Raw genomic sequence first — 14,918 nt, 5'->3', positions numbered from 1 at the left:
GATGTGGAGAAAGGAGAATGCTCTTGCACTGTCGGTGGGAATACAAACTGGTGCAGCCACTCTGGAAAACAGTATGAAGGTCTTCAAAAAGTTAAAAAATAGAACTACCATACAATCCAGAAATTGCACTAGTAGGTATTTACCCAAAGAATACAAAAATACTTCAAAGTAATTCAAAGGAATATATGCACCCCAGTGTTTAAAGTAGCATCATCTACAATACCCAAATTATGGAAACAGCCCAAGTGTCCATTGACTGATCAGTGGATAAAGAAAAAGTGGTGTGTGTGTGTGTGTGTGTGTGTGTGTGTGTGTGTGTGTGTGTGATGGAATATTACTCAGCCATAAAAAAGGAATGAAATCTTACCATTTGCAGTGACTTGGGATGGAGCTAAAGAGTATAATACTAAACAAAATTAAGTCAGATAAAGACAAATACCATATGATTTCACTCATATGTGAAATTTAAGAAACAAACAAAGAGGAAGAAAAGAGCAAACCAAGAAACAGACTCTTAACTATAGAGAGCAAACTGATGGTTACCAGATGGGTGAAATAGGTGATGGGGATTAAAAAGTGCGCTTCTGACAAGCACCGGGTGATGCATGGAAGTGTTGAATCATCATATTGTACACCTAAAACTAATGTAACACTGTATGTTAACCAACTGGAATTAAAATAAAACCTTAGAAAAATAAAATGAAGATTGAAAGTATGTGTGTTGGCATGTATGTATATGTATGTCTTCATACATCATACACATACACATGCAGATCATTATTTGTTGAGTACTTTCTATGATGCATGAATCCAGGCAGAAGAAATAAAAGCAGCTTGACTATGATGGATAGAAAAGTGTGTTATGGGTAAGGGCCTGGTTTCCTGGGACTCAGAGTTTTTGAAGAAAGTGGACACCAATTCCCAAGCCAAGCTGATGGAGTCTGATGGGGTATACAGGTGCAGCCAGTAGGAGGGTTCACAGAAGTAGGGAATAAAGGACAGGGCCCTGAGAAGAAATGACCAGCATGTTCCCATGTCACCTTGGACCTGGAAACTATTATTCCTTGTTCAAAACCAAACTCAAATGTCACCTCCAAGCCTTTCCTTTCCTAGATATAGGAAAACTTGGATTCAAATGCAATAAAGCAGATAATTTTAAAAGCAATCATTAACCCTAGAATTACAAAGAAGTTGCATGAAGAAAGGTAATCATAGAGCATCACTTGGCTTAGTTGTGTACAGTATTTACATAGTCACAAAAAGGAAAACACAGAATATTAATTTTGAGGAAAAAGAAAAAAAGAAAGGAGAGATAATTACCTATGGAGGTTGAAGTAGAGGAAGTAGAGTGTTAAGTGAACTACAAGTCTTATCTACCATAACAGGAAAACAGTACATAATGTCTAAAATTGATAAATCAAAAGGTATTATTTAAAAATACAGAGAGAAGAAATAGTTAAGAGATGACAGTATGATTAGAAGAGTGGAGAAATGACAAGAACTACATTTTGTATAAAATTTGCTATGTTTGGGCTTATATTTACATATAATATCATGGCATTTTTTAAATGTTTTTTTTAAGGGGGCGCCTGGGTGGCGCAGTCGGTTAAGCGTCCGACTTCAGCCAGGTCACGATCTCACGGTCCGTGAGTTCGAGCCCCACGTCAGGCTCTGGGCTGATGGCTCAGAGCCTGGAGCCTGTTTCCGATTCTGTGTCTCCCTCTCTCTCTGCCCCTCCCCCGTTCATGCTCTGTCTCTCTCTGTCCCAAAAATAAATAAACGTTGAAAAAAAAAATTAAAAAAAAATTTTTAAATGTTTTTTTTAAGAAGTCTTTCCTGGGGCACCTGGGTGGCTCAGTCAGTTAAGCGTCCGACTTCATCTTGGCTCATGATTTTGCAGTCTGTGAGTTCAAGCCCCACATCAGGCTCTGTGCTGACAGCTCAGAGCCTGGAGGCTGCTTCAGATTCTGTGTTTCCCTCTATCTCTGCCCTTTCCCCACTCATGCGCTCTCTCTCTCTCTCTCTCTCTCTCTCTCTCTCTCTCTCTCAAAAATAAACATTTAAAATATTTTAAAACGAAGCCTTACCTGAGCCTTCCCATCCTCCCACATTGAGCCCCCTCTGCAATAACAGTTCATACCAGATGCCACATGTCTGCCTCCCTTCCCAGACTGGAAGGACTCTCTTATTCATTTCTGTATGTCAGAGTCATACCCAGTGACTTCTCTTAGCACCTGTGCTTAGCACCTGTGAGGAGGAATGGTTGAATACAGTTACTGTTGGGACAGATTAGCTGAATGATTGCAATTGGTACATAATCTTAAGTCTTTTAAGAATAGGAACCACATAACAACAATGGTGATGTTAATAATGTTAATAATTATTATTGGATAGCTGGAAACCCCAGTAGCACCATCCCCTATAACCTGGATTTTACCAAACCCTGATGTTTCATTTATTCTATGACATGCCTACTGGACTTGTCCCTTGTATCCCACCCCCAAAACTAGCCCTCTACAAGACCCTCCTCATGTCATGCTTAAGTGACTGACTGACTGACTGACTTACTAGTCTTCCTGTGCCTCAGTCTGTCTCCACTCTACCTCAGCCTTCCTCCCACCCCCAAATATTCCTGCATCAGGGATACTCTAGAATTCCCAGTACTCCATTCTTGTCACATTCTCCTTCAAGAGCTGCAATGACACCTTACCCTCTGGAGTCCAAGGTTCTCCTGATCTTTCTGCCCCTCCAGAACTTGGCTTGCTGGCCCATCCAACATTACCTCCCACACCTCCCCGGAGCTCACCACCCTGCAGGTCAAGCGAGTCTCATTACCACATCACAGTCAGCCCTCCTTCCCACCTCTTATTCCACCAGACTTCTTTTCACCCAAAAAACAAGAGCATCCCCATTGCCTGGGAATATAATTCTACTCTTGAGATACCTATGATTAATCTTCCTGTTTTTAATCAGTAACTTGCTGCAATCTGTCTTACTTTTCTCCTGTGGAAAAACCTCAGGTTTTCCTTCATAATAAAATCGACATTCCTGAATAGAATATGCCTTTATAAATAGCATCGTTATCTCTTTTATAAATAAATATAACTTTCACTTTTGACAGATTAATAAGATGAACCTTATGTAAACTGATATTTTAAAAGAAGTACAGACAACTTTAAATACTACTGTGCTTTTAATTTCAAAAATTCTTTTTCCTGTTGTCCTGCAATCTTCAATATGTCTTAATTTCTCACTAAATGATTATTTTCTCCTTTTCTTTAACTCAGTCAGACCATTTAGAGAATTCATTTGATGAAGTATTGAGGAGTCTAATTGTTTAATGGGCAGAAATTAGTCCCTGCAAAGAGTACTTTAAAAACTGGCAAATACCAGGCATAATTACAAATTCTTTAGAAGAATCTATTTCTGTACAATAGGTTAATTGGTTATAAGTAGACAGCACCGGCCACAATTTAAACCCGGCTTCCAATTTCATCCATGATTTTTTTTAACAAATATAAGTGGCTAATTATGATCAAATTAGTCCCCTTGAAGGAACAATTGGCTACTTATCCCTGATTTTCAAGATTTAAGTGGTCTAACGCACCTGCAATTAGCTTCCCACTAGCATACTGCCTACAGATCCAGAGTTATTTCCCAAAGTTGTCAAAATCTTGCCTTGTAATGAGAACTCTACAGTCAGATGACCAATGTATAGTTTAGATTACGATGACTTCTTTGGAAGAATCAATGCAATTTTTAAGAAAACTGAAGCCAAAATAGAGATTTGCTTAAGGGGGAAAGTTGTTTTGGGGCAAGTTGATCCAGATAATTGCCTCCACTCTCTGGACTACCCACATATAGATGGCTTGTTCACCTATGTGATTATTGAAAAGTACTTACCCTTCTTTCCTTTATTTTAGTGGTGCAATCTATGTATAGACTTGGTAGCATTTACCAGTGAAATATTCAAGGGAGCAGTTTTCCAGTCATTGGATGGAATTATTGTCTCTGCTAACTGTAAGCTACGGAAGATCTTTACTTTAAAATGCAAGCCTCAAGACACTGTTGATAAAGACGGTATGTTCAAATTGCTACCAAGATTTTTAAATTCTCCAATGTGTTTTTAAAAATTAGACACACCTTTGGATAGTATGAGTACATGGAAATGGTTTTTCTGTGTTATTGTGGAATAAAAACTTAACATGAGATCTGTCCTCTTCACAAATTTTTAGGTGTATAACATGTTATTGTTGACTACAGGTGCAATGCTGTATAGCAGATCTCTAGAGTGTATTCATCTTGACCAAAACCCATCGATTAGTAACTCCCATTTCCCCCCTCCTCAACTGCTGGTAACCACCATTCTACTCTGATTCCATGAATTTAATTATTTTAGTTGCCTTATATAAGTAAAATCATAACAGTATTTGTCTCTCTATAGTTGGCTTATTTCACTTAGCCTAAGACCTCATGATTCATCCATGTTGTAGCATATGTCATTCTTTACTCTGAATCACGTGTTTAAATATAGCTGAATGTCACAAAGATATCTTTTTTATTTTTGTGGTTATTTTTCTTGTTTGTTTATGATAGCACTTACCATGCGAATCCGTCGAGGTTCTTAGTTGCAAGCGATGGAGTCCTGTCTAGGTAGTTGAAACAGAAAAAAGAATTTATTTAAGGAAATTAGCCAGTTCATAGAATCTCAAGGATGTCCAGAAAATCAGGCTTAGAGGCTACAGCCAAAAACAAACGCAGCTCCCACCACAGGACTGCTCCAAGGAAGACCCCCAATAGCTACTGCAACTGGGCAAAGACTCTGTAGGTCTGACTGTACTGTCTGACTTGTAGAGGCTAGGTCACATGCTGCAAGGGAGGCTAACAACGCAAATGTCTGATTTCCAACTAAGGAGATAGGACTCATTGATGCAGTAAAATCACCAAATTAACAAGGGTGTTCAAAAGATGTCAACATTCAAAAAGCTCTGCTATTGTCCAACGTATACTATCTCATTATTCTGTGGTTATTTCATGAACTCATTTGGGAGAAATTACATTTATATATTAATTTTCCAATAATCATGTTAAAATAGAAAAATGATTGAGTTATTCCTCATATTATTTGTAGAAAGATTGGAAATATACACATTGATTATTCATTGTATGATTAATAAATATATTCTGCAGATAACTGAACTGTCCAGAATTTATAAGATGGCACAAACTCTCCTAAGATAGTCTTAAACAACTGAAAGTATTGAGAGAATACTGATGCTTCCTTTTGATTTTTGTCTGGGATTATTTTTAACAAAATCAATTTTTCTAGAAGCCCAGGAAACAGAGCAGCACATAAGATGGCAAAGGTGATTTCTTAGAAGTTTGTATAAAGTAGACTTTAGACTTGTGCTCTGTCTGGATGAGTGTCTGAGAAATCCTTGTGTGGTTCACTCTGTGGAACAAGAAACTGTGCCTATAAATTTCATTTGATAACAAAACACAGCAGTGCATTAACAGCTCCCAGAGAGATTACAAGGCAGGAAGTCCAGCCACTCATCTTATGTACCATTTAAAGGCTATACAAGAGGGGCACCTGGGTGGCTCAGTCAGTTAAGCATCCAACTTCGGCTCAGGTCATGATCTCATGGTTCATGAGTTTGAGCCCCGCATCAGGCTCTGTGCTGACAGCTCAGAGCCTGAAGACTGCTTCAGAATCTGTGACCTCCTCTCTCTCTGTCTCCTCCCCAGCTCATGCTGTCTCTCAAAAAATAAACGTTAAAAAAAATTTTTTTTAAAAGGCTATACAAGAAAGCAAAAGACTTCATTTTTAAAAAAAAATAGCACCCAGCTAATAAGAAACCTCAAAATTTATAGAAATGTATGTGCATTCTACATCAGATCATAGGAGGTAAATCATAACCTGATTAATATTTTTAAATAAATGTAATGAAAAGAGTAAATAAAAATATGGCATATTAAATACATGTTTTTACCTCTGATCCTTCCTCAAACCCCACTAAAATTATAGTACTAAAAATGGCAATAAACCCACCAGGATGAAAATTATGGAAGAGTAGCTAACAACAGACAAAGTGTGTTCATAAATTTTGTAAGATTGAGGAATGACAACTGACTTAGAAGAGCAGAAGAAGCTGAAACTAGTGGGTTTACAGAGAGATTCACCAATGAGATTCATAATGTAGAAGCTCAGAGGGGTTCAAGAATTGGCAGCCCCCTACCAAAGGCAGGAAATAAAAGAGTGTGGCTAAAAACAAGGAAATTGGCTAAAATTCCATATGGACTGCTAACGGATCCCAGATTCCCTTTCTAACTCCAAATAAGCAAACAATAGGATATTTCTTCTCTGGAGAAACTGATCCAGAGAACTTTTCAACTCAGGTACATTGGATACATGTTAGATAGACACAAGAACTAACAGAAAGAAGGAAATAGATAAAGTAGGAAATTGATACATACTTTTCTCAAAGTTAAGAAAACACTGCATCTATAAAATAGGAGTTATTTGTTCTTGTTGTATTTTATTGAAGTTTATTATCTTATAAGCCTTTAATATAATTTAAAAACATTTATAAATCATAAGTGTGCAGCTTTATGAATTACCACAAAGTGAACACATTTCTGTAACCATCATCCAGATCAAGAAATAGAATACTACAAACATCCTAGAATCCCTGCTCATAATCCCCTCCCAGTCATGTCCCTCTCTCTTTTGAGAGGTGACACTCTCCTGACTTCTAACAATTTAAATTAATTTTACCTATTTTTGAAGTTTATTTAAGTGGAATCATATAGTATATATTCTTTCCAAATATACATTCTTTAACATGTATTTTAATGTGTTTGTGTAAAATGTGTTTGTGAGATTCACCTATATTGCTAATTTAATTACTGTACATAGTATGGCATCGTGTGAATGTACCACAATTTATTTGTCCGTATTAGGCATTTTGAATAGTGCTGCTAGAATCGTTCTACATTTCTCTTGGAGCTTCTAGATAGGCATTTCTTTAGATATTTGTCAAGAAGATAAATGAACACATACTTTGGCATTCTTAATTTCAGTTATTATATTTTTTGTTTCTAGAATTTCCATTAGATTTTTTTTATAGTTTCCATTCCTTAGCTGAAATTCTCCATCTCATTATTTAATTTCTCAAATATATTAAGCAAAGTTATTTTATTTTTTTTTTAAATTTTTTTTTTCAACGTTTATTCATTTTTGGGACAGAGAGAGACAGAGCATGAACGGGGGAGGGGCAGAGAGAGAGGGAGACACAGAATCGGAAACAGGCTCCAGGCTCCGAGCCATCAGCCCAGAGCCTGACGCGGGGCTCGAACTCACAGACCGCGAGATCGTGACCTGGCTGAAGTCGGCCGCTTAACCGACTGCGCCACCCAGGCGCCCCTAAGCAAAGTTATTTTAAAAGGCATGGCTCACAATTCCAATGTCTGTCTGTCCTATGGGTCTGTTTTTGTTGTCTGTTTTTCTCTTGTTCTTGTATCCTAATATGTCTAGTAAGTTTTGAGTGTATACTGGACATTTTGACACAGAAACTATATAGCTATTTTGAGATTGTATTGTATTGTCTTTCTTCAGAGATTTAGAATAAAAAAAAATTTTTTAAGAAGCCCAAAAGACTGAAAATAAGATCCAAATGTTAAGAATATTAGAAGTTAGTCCAAGAGACCCATCAACAGAATGATAGGATTCTAAGTGAGAGACTAGAGGAAACAGGAGGGATGATATATAGGAAGATTTCCCAAAATTAAAGGTCAGGTGTTTTCAGATTGACATAGCTCATCAAAAACAGAAAAAGAAAAAAAAGAAGAAAAGAATCACCATTGTGTAATTTCAGAATAGGAGGGAAAAAAAGAAAAGATTATTAAAGCTTCCAGAATTTTTTTTAAATTGAAGTTGCATACAAAGGAGTAGGAATAAGAATAATGTCTGACTTCATACAACAACATTAGATGGTAGAAGACCTTGAAACCATACCTTCAAAATATAAGGAAAAATTACTTTCAACTTAGAATTTTACACCCATCCAGTCTAACAATTAATTGAGTACAAAATAAAGGTGTTTGCTGACATGCAAGGTCTCAAAATTTTATATTTATTTAAATCCTTTGTCAGAAAAGATCTGGAAGATATTCTCCATAAAATATAAGGAGTAGATCAAGAAAAAGGAGTATGTGGGATCCAAGACACAAGATTTCAGAGAAAAGCAAAGAGAATTTTCAGAATTGTGGTTAAAGGAATTCAAAGGATGACATTTGTTCAGCACATCTAGAAAACAGTCCAGATTTCAGCAGGAAAATGGAGGCTTTCAAGAGGAAAGTCTCTAGGAAAAGAATATATCTGATACAATATGATGTGTTTGAACATGGAAAGTAAAGTTGATTTGATTTTATAGTGCTAATAGGGAGTTTGGGAAGAATTAATGTGGGGTGTGTACAAAAATCTATCACAAAATAAAACAGTGATCAACCCTAAGGAAAACAAAAAGTTGTACAAGAAAAGAAACGTAATCATAGCATATTACATGGCTTAAATGTGTACAGCTGTTTAAAAAAAACATTTTATTTTTAAGGGCAGTTTTAGGTTCATAGCAAAATTGAATGCAAATTGCAAAGAATTTCTATGTCCTCGTTACCCCCGCATATGCACAGTCTCCACAGCTATAGCCACTCATACCAGAGTGGTACATTTGCCAAAATTAATGAACTTACATAAACACTTTATTATCACCCAAAGTACATAGTTTACATTAGCATTCCCTCTTAGTGGTGTATACTCAGTGGGTTTTGACAAATGAATAATAACATGTATCTAACAATATACTATCATACAGAATAGTTTCACTGCCCTTGTCTTCTAGGTTCTACCCATTCATTCCTCCCTCCCTATTAATTCCTGGCAACCATTGGTCTTTTTATTGTCTTCATAGTTGTGCCTTCACCAGAATGTTACATAGTTGGAATCATGCAACATATAGCCTTTTTGGACTGATTTCTTTCACTTAGTAATATGCCTTTTAACCTCCAGGGGTGCCTCGGTGGCTCAATCAGTTGAGCATCTGACTTTGGCTCAGGTTATAATCTTGCAGTTTGTGGATTCAAGCCCACATCAAGCTCTCTGCTGTCAGCGCAGAGCCTGCTTCGTATCCCCTGTCTTCCTCTCTCTCTCTGCCCCTCCCCCGTTCCTGCTCATTCATTCTCTCTTTCTCAAAAATAAACATTTTTTTTTACAAAGTTCCTCCATGTCTTTTCATGGGTTGATAGTTCATATCATTTTGATGCTGAATAATATTCTCTTGTCTGTATTACCAGTTTGTTTTTCCATTAACCTACCGAAGGACATCTTGTTTGCTTCCAAAATTTGGCAATTATTAATGAAGCTGCTATATTCTTGTGCAAGTTTTTGTATGAACATAAATTTTCAACCCATTTGGGTAAATATCAAGGAGGATGACTGCCAGTTCATAGGGTAAGAGTAAGTTTAGTTTTTAAGAAACTGTCAAACTGTCTTCCAAAGTGGCTATACCATTTTGTATTCCCACCAGAAATGAATGAGAGTAACTCTTGCCTTGCCTGCATTTGGTGTTGTCCACCTTTTAGATTTTTGCCTTAAAAATAGTTGCCTATTGGCACAATTTTTGTACATAATCTTAATAATGTACCATACTAAATAATAAGTTATCCAAAAATTATGAAAAATCCTATTTGAAAGATGTGGGGACGGAAGGAAGGTGGTATGGTAGTTTAACAGTGCTAAATCTTTTTTTTTCCAAAATAGGAAGTCAGAGATATTATCTAAAGCATAAGTGCAGAAATGCCAATATGAGGCTACTGTTTATAAACAAATAAGTACCAGAAGATAGAAGCTATTGCTGAGGCTTCAGAATAGTTGCCTCTGCATTGCGAGCCTGGGGGGATGAGTGAGGGGGGAGGGCAGCAGTCAGGGAATGACTTTGTCTCATAATCTTGTAGTACCATTTGTATTTTTGAACAATATACACATATTTTGTTTTATAATCAGTTTTTAAAATGAATGGGTAATCTGTAAAAAATTCCAAGAACAAACATTGGCATGATTTCTTTTAGTTTTTCAGAAGGACTGAAAAAAAGCCTTATGAATGTGGCATCTCAGATTGCCTCAAATCTTCCAAATAGACTTGGGGAGGCATGCTGTGGTTCAGGGTGCTGTGGAATATAACCCCATATTCCTCACTTAGCTGCCAGGACTTAACCTTGTACAAGTGCTCACCCAATCTCTATGCTTCAGGTTCTGCATCAGTAAAGTGAGGATAATAATTGTTCCTTGGTTAAGCAAAATACTATTACATTCCCACTGAAAGCATAAGGTGTGTAAACCAAGTACATCTTGGAGAAGTTAAATTGGTATTGTAGAGGCCAAAGATACAGGTTAATGGTCCCACAGTCCATTGCTGTGATCATGTACCAACTTTGTGCTTTGTGTGAGTTCTGAACATCTCTGAGCATTGTTTCCTCATTAATTATTATGAGGTGGTTGTGAAGATCCAATAAAATATAAAAATGTATGTGACAAGATAAAAACTATGATTCATTGTGTAGATGCTAAACATTTATCTGCCTCCTGTAATCAGGCACTGGGTTGACACAGCCTCTGCCTTGAGGAGCTTGGGATCTCTCAGGAAGATTTACATGTACATGTAGATGGTTATACCTGGAAGAAACTTAACTAATGGGCTTAACAAGCAGTGGGAGGAGAGTCTGGAGCACTTACCTCTTATTTGAGAAAGCCACCTGGAGAGGCACTTTGATTTCACAGACCTACCAAGTTAAGAAAAAATTGACTGACATAAGGTTGCCAACTTTTGAATTTGCCAAATCAGAGCATTAAAACAAACAAAAAAAGAAAAACTACAATTATTCTGATCATTTCATTAATTGAAAAGACATTTAAACACACACACACACACACACACACACACACAAACACACATTAGGAAGGTGTTAATTTCAGAATAAAGGCTGACATTTTCACCACAGACCAGTGAGAATGACTTCATGGGTCAGTATCTATCCATAGAGCAGTGTTTGGTCTATACTCACCTAGAGAAATAAATTTCCAAAATATATCCTGAAGGAAAAATAATAATTTCCCAGGTAATTAAAATGGATAACAAGAAAAGAAAGCATTTCTAAAAGAGGAAAGAGTGTATGTGCACAAAGGCAGGGTATCATGAATATATCTGATGTGTTCAAGGAACAGGGAGTTCAGTATGGTACATGGCAGGGGTGGGAGTAATGATTTAATATAATATTCTATTACTAGGCTGCATGTTTTGTGTGACATAAAGAGGTAGAGCAAATTTCCTTCCCTGAAAGTTCACTGTGTAATTTTAGACACTAGAAACATAAACAGTACAAGAATACTTATGAAGACATTTGATAAAAGAGGAGAAAGGATAACAGTATGGGGCAAAATGAGTGTCCCTGGCCAAGGAGGTTGGCAGCAGAAGTGATAGCAGTGATGATTATGGTGCTAATAGGAGCAGTAGGTGTTCTAAACACTTTATATATGAACTTAATTTAATGCTCATAACAACTCTATGAAGTGGATGTTACTATTATCCCCATTTCATAGATAGGGAAACTTAGGCACAGAGAAGTCAGATAATGTGCCCAGTGTCACACAACTGTTAAGTAGTAAAGGCAGGTTTTGAAGCCTGTCATTAGGACTCGAGTATATACTCCTAATTACTACAGTGTACTGCCCTTCTTGGGAGGGTGGGAGGGGAAATTTTAGAATTTCCCAGGCAGGGGGAGGGTGCCTGGGTGGCCCAGTCAGTTGAGCATCTGACTCTTGGTCTCCGCTCAGGTCTTGATCTCGGGTCATGAGTTCAGGCCCCACACTGGGCTGGAGCCTCCTTAAAAAAAAAAAAAAAAAGGCAAGACATGTCATGGAATAAGAATGTCACGATTTGGTGACCGGCCATGTTAAACATGTCTGTATTCGATAAGTTATGGATGCCCCTTTGTCTTTCATACTGAAAGTAGTGGGAGGGTTGATTTTCTCCTTCAAAGACAGATCTGTTAGTCATAGTATTGAGACTTTTATCTTAGGAAACTCTTTTTCCTGTTTCTTACATTCCATTCTGAGATTTTATTTAAAGATATTGTATTAAATGTTACTTAAGCTCAGTACTTTGTTGTCCTTGGCTTATTTAAACTGCTGCATTTCATTCTAGAACCTCTTAAACTCACCCATGCTAGGCAATGTTGCCTGATTCCATTGCTGTTCTCTGTTTACACAGTGCAATATAATAGAAAGTGAATTGCTAGAACCCTAAAAAAAGAAATTAACCAGTTTTTCACTTGCCCGGAGGAATGGCTTTTGCTGAACAAGTAGTAAAGCATGCTGGTTCAAATGAATTTATGACCTTTATGGTTCCCAAGGGGACATGGACTGGCATTTTTAAGCATTTGCATGACTGAATTATTGATTAACTTGTATCATTCTGCATTAAAAAATATATATATATATGTATATATATATACACACATACACACATAGGTAAGAGAAGAACAAGAGGAGAGAAAAGAGAGAGGAAAGAACAAGTGATTATCCACTAGGCATGGACTTAGACTATGTCACTGATGACTTTATGGGTCTTCTGACACCCAGTTCAGTGTTCTTTCTAAAATATCACAGTGGAACACCTGGGTGGCTCAGTTGCTTTAACCTCTGACTCTCAATTTTGGCTCAGGTCATGATCTCACAGTTTGTGAGATGAAGCCCTGCATGGGGCTCTGCACTGACAGCATGGAGCCTGCTTGTGATTCTCTCTCCCTTCTCTTTCTGCCTCTCCCTCACTTGTATGTGCTCACTCTCAAAATAAATAAATAAACTTAAAAAATAAAATAAGATATCAGCACTTGGGCATGTGTTCTGTGTTGAGAAATGCAAGAATAGAATAATTAAAAGTATAATTTCAGACTGAGAGCCCCTTGAGGGCATAGGTTAAGTCTCCATATTTTTATCTCTAGCACATGGCCTGGTGTTGGTAATCTGTCATACATGTCTGATGAATTAATGAAGTAAAGGTTGGCTAATTGTTTGTTCAATTATTCATTCGGTCACTGTCTCTATTCAATAAGCCTTTATTGAATGTCAAGCAATGTGAAGAAAATTATCCCTTCAAAGGCCAGAGAAAAAACTAGAAATACTGACATCTTGCCATAATGGACTCATTGAGCAGGGAAGGGCCTTAGAGATCATCTAATCCAATGTCCTAATTACACAGAGGAGGAAAATAAGGCCCATGGAAATGAGGTATCTTGTGCTGAGGTCAGGAAGGTGGAACTCTAGGCCAGGCCTCTGACTGTTCCTTCCTCAACAGTATACAAGTTTGCCTTCCTCAGTAACTGGAATGGTTTAGTGTTTTTAATAATTAACACTGTTGAGAGTTTCTCTGCCTCTCTATCTCCAGGTCAGGTGAGTGCTCATCCTATCAGATTTCATCAGTTTAAGGCTGCATGCCCACTCCTTCCTGCAGTGGAATTGAACTCAGATTTCCCTTGCCTAGTAAACCACCCCAGAGCAAGAAAAGGCGTAAGATCTCAGTATAGCAGAGGTGCCTAGCCAATAGTAGATCCCACAAAAATGGGTTATGAATATCTATATATCAAGACACAGAACTATTCTGATTAAAATATCAATTGTAGGGACACTGGGTGGCTCAGTCGGTTGAGCACCCAACTCATGATTTCAGCTCAGGTCGTGATCCCAGAGTTGTGGGATAAAGCCCCACATCAGGCTCCATGCTAGGTGTGGAGCCTGCTTGAGATTCTCTCCCCTGCTCACATGTGCGCTCTCTCTCTCTCTCTCTCTCTCTCTCTCTCTCTCTCAAAATGAAAGGTTAAGGGTGCCTAGGTGGCTCAATCATTTAAGCTTCTGACTCTTGCTCTTGATTTTGGCTCAGGTCATGATCTCACAGTTCATGAGATTAAGCCCCACATCAGGCTCTGCACTGACAACGTGGAGCATGCTTAGGATTCTCTCTCTCCCTTGCTCTCTGCCCCTCCCCAGCTCATGTGTGCGCATTCCCCCCCCAAAATAAATAAACATTTTTTTAAAAATTAGCAATTATATAAGTAGGTATTTTATATATTATTTCTAATAGGACTTCATATCTCAAAAACTCTAAGGATAACAATTTCATTTATATATTCATCACAAATAATTAAATACATAGGAATAAATTTTACCGAGAAAATGAAAGTCTTGTTCACTGAAAACTACAAAACGTTCCTAAAGGAAGTTAGAGAATACCTAAATAAATGGAAAGACATCTTATGTTCATGGATTGGAAGACAATATTGTTAAGATGCTGGTATTACCCAAAGAGATCTAGAGATTCAGTGCAATCTCTCTTAAGATTTCAGTGACCTCTTTGCGGAAATGAAAAAGCCAATCCTCAAATTCATATGGAATTGCAAGGGGACCCAAATAGCCAAAAACAATATTGAAAAAAAAGAACAAAGTTGGAGGATTCACACTTCCCAATTTCAAAACTTGCCTCAAGAATTGCAGCAATCAAAACAGTTTGGTACATTTAGAATGGACATATAGACTAATGGGATAGAATTGAGTCCAGAAATGAACCCATACATCTGATTTCTTTATGGGAGTGCCAAGAACATTCAATTAGGAAAGAAGAGACTTTTCAACAAATGGTTCTGGGACAGATATCCACGTGCAAAAGAATGAGGATAGACCCCTACCTCACACCATATATAAAAATTAACTCAAACAGATCAATGACCTCAATTTAAGAGCTAAATAAAACTCGTAGGAAAAAAAATAGAACTTAATCTTTATGACCTTAGATTTGGCAATGGATTCCTAG

The 14,918-nt window shown here is 37.4% G+C and overlaps 1 protein-coding gene across 1 annotated transcript in view; it reads left to right on the top strand.

Annotated features, from left to right (window-relative positions):
- The window catches only part of CFAP20DC (CFAP20 domain containing), a 232,124-nt gene that overhangs the window by 102,856 nt on the left and 114,350 nt on the right, over positions 1 to 14,918 (top strand). The window contains exon 6 of the mRNA XM_047097108.1: positions 3,924 to 4,080. Coding sequence (XP_046953064.1) covers positions 3,924 to 4,080 — 157 coding nt within the window. The remainder of the gene's footprint in view (positions 1 to 3,923; positions 4,081 to 14,918) is intronic.

The sequence above is a fragment of the Lynx rufus genome, unplaced genomic scaffold, assembly GCF_022079265.1.
Source record: "Lynx rufus isolate CCGP_SWC_20201006 ecotype Redwood Valley unplaced genomic scaffold, mLynRuf1.p SCAF_4, whole genome shotgun sequence".
Taxonomy (NCBI): Eukaryota; Metazoa; Chordata; class Mammalia; order Carnivora; family Felidae; genus Lynx; species Lynx rufus.
The sequence above is the reverse complement of the archived record's forward strand: the minus strand, read 5'-3'. Positions and strand labels throughout refer to the sequence as shown.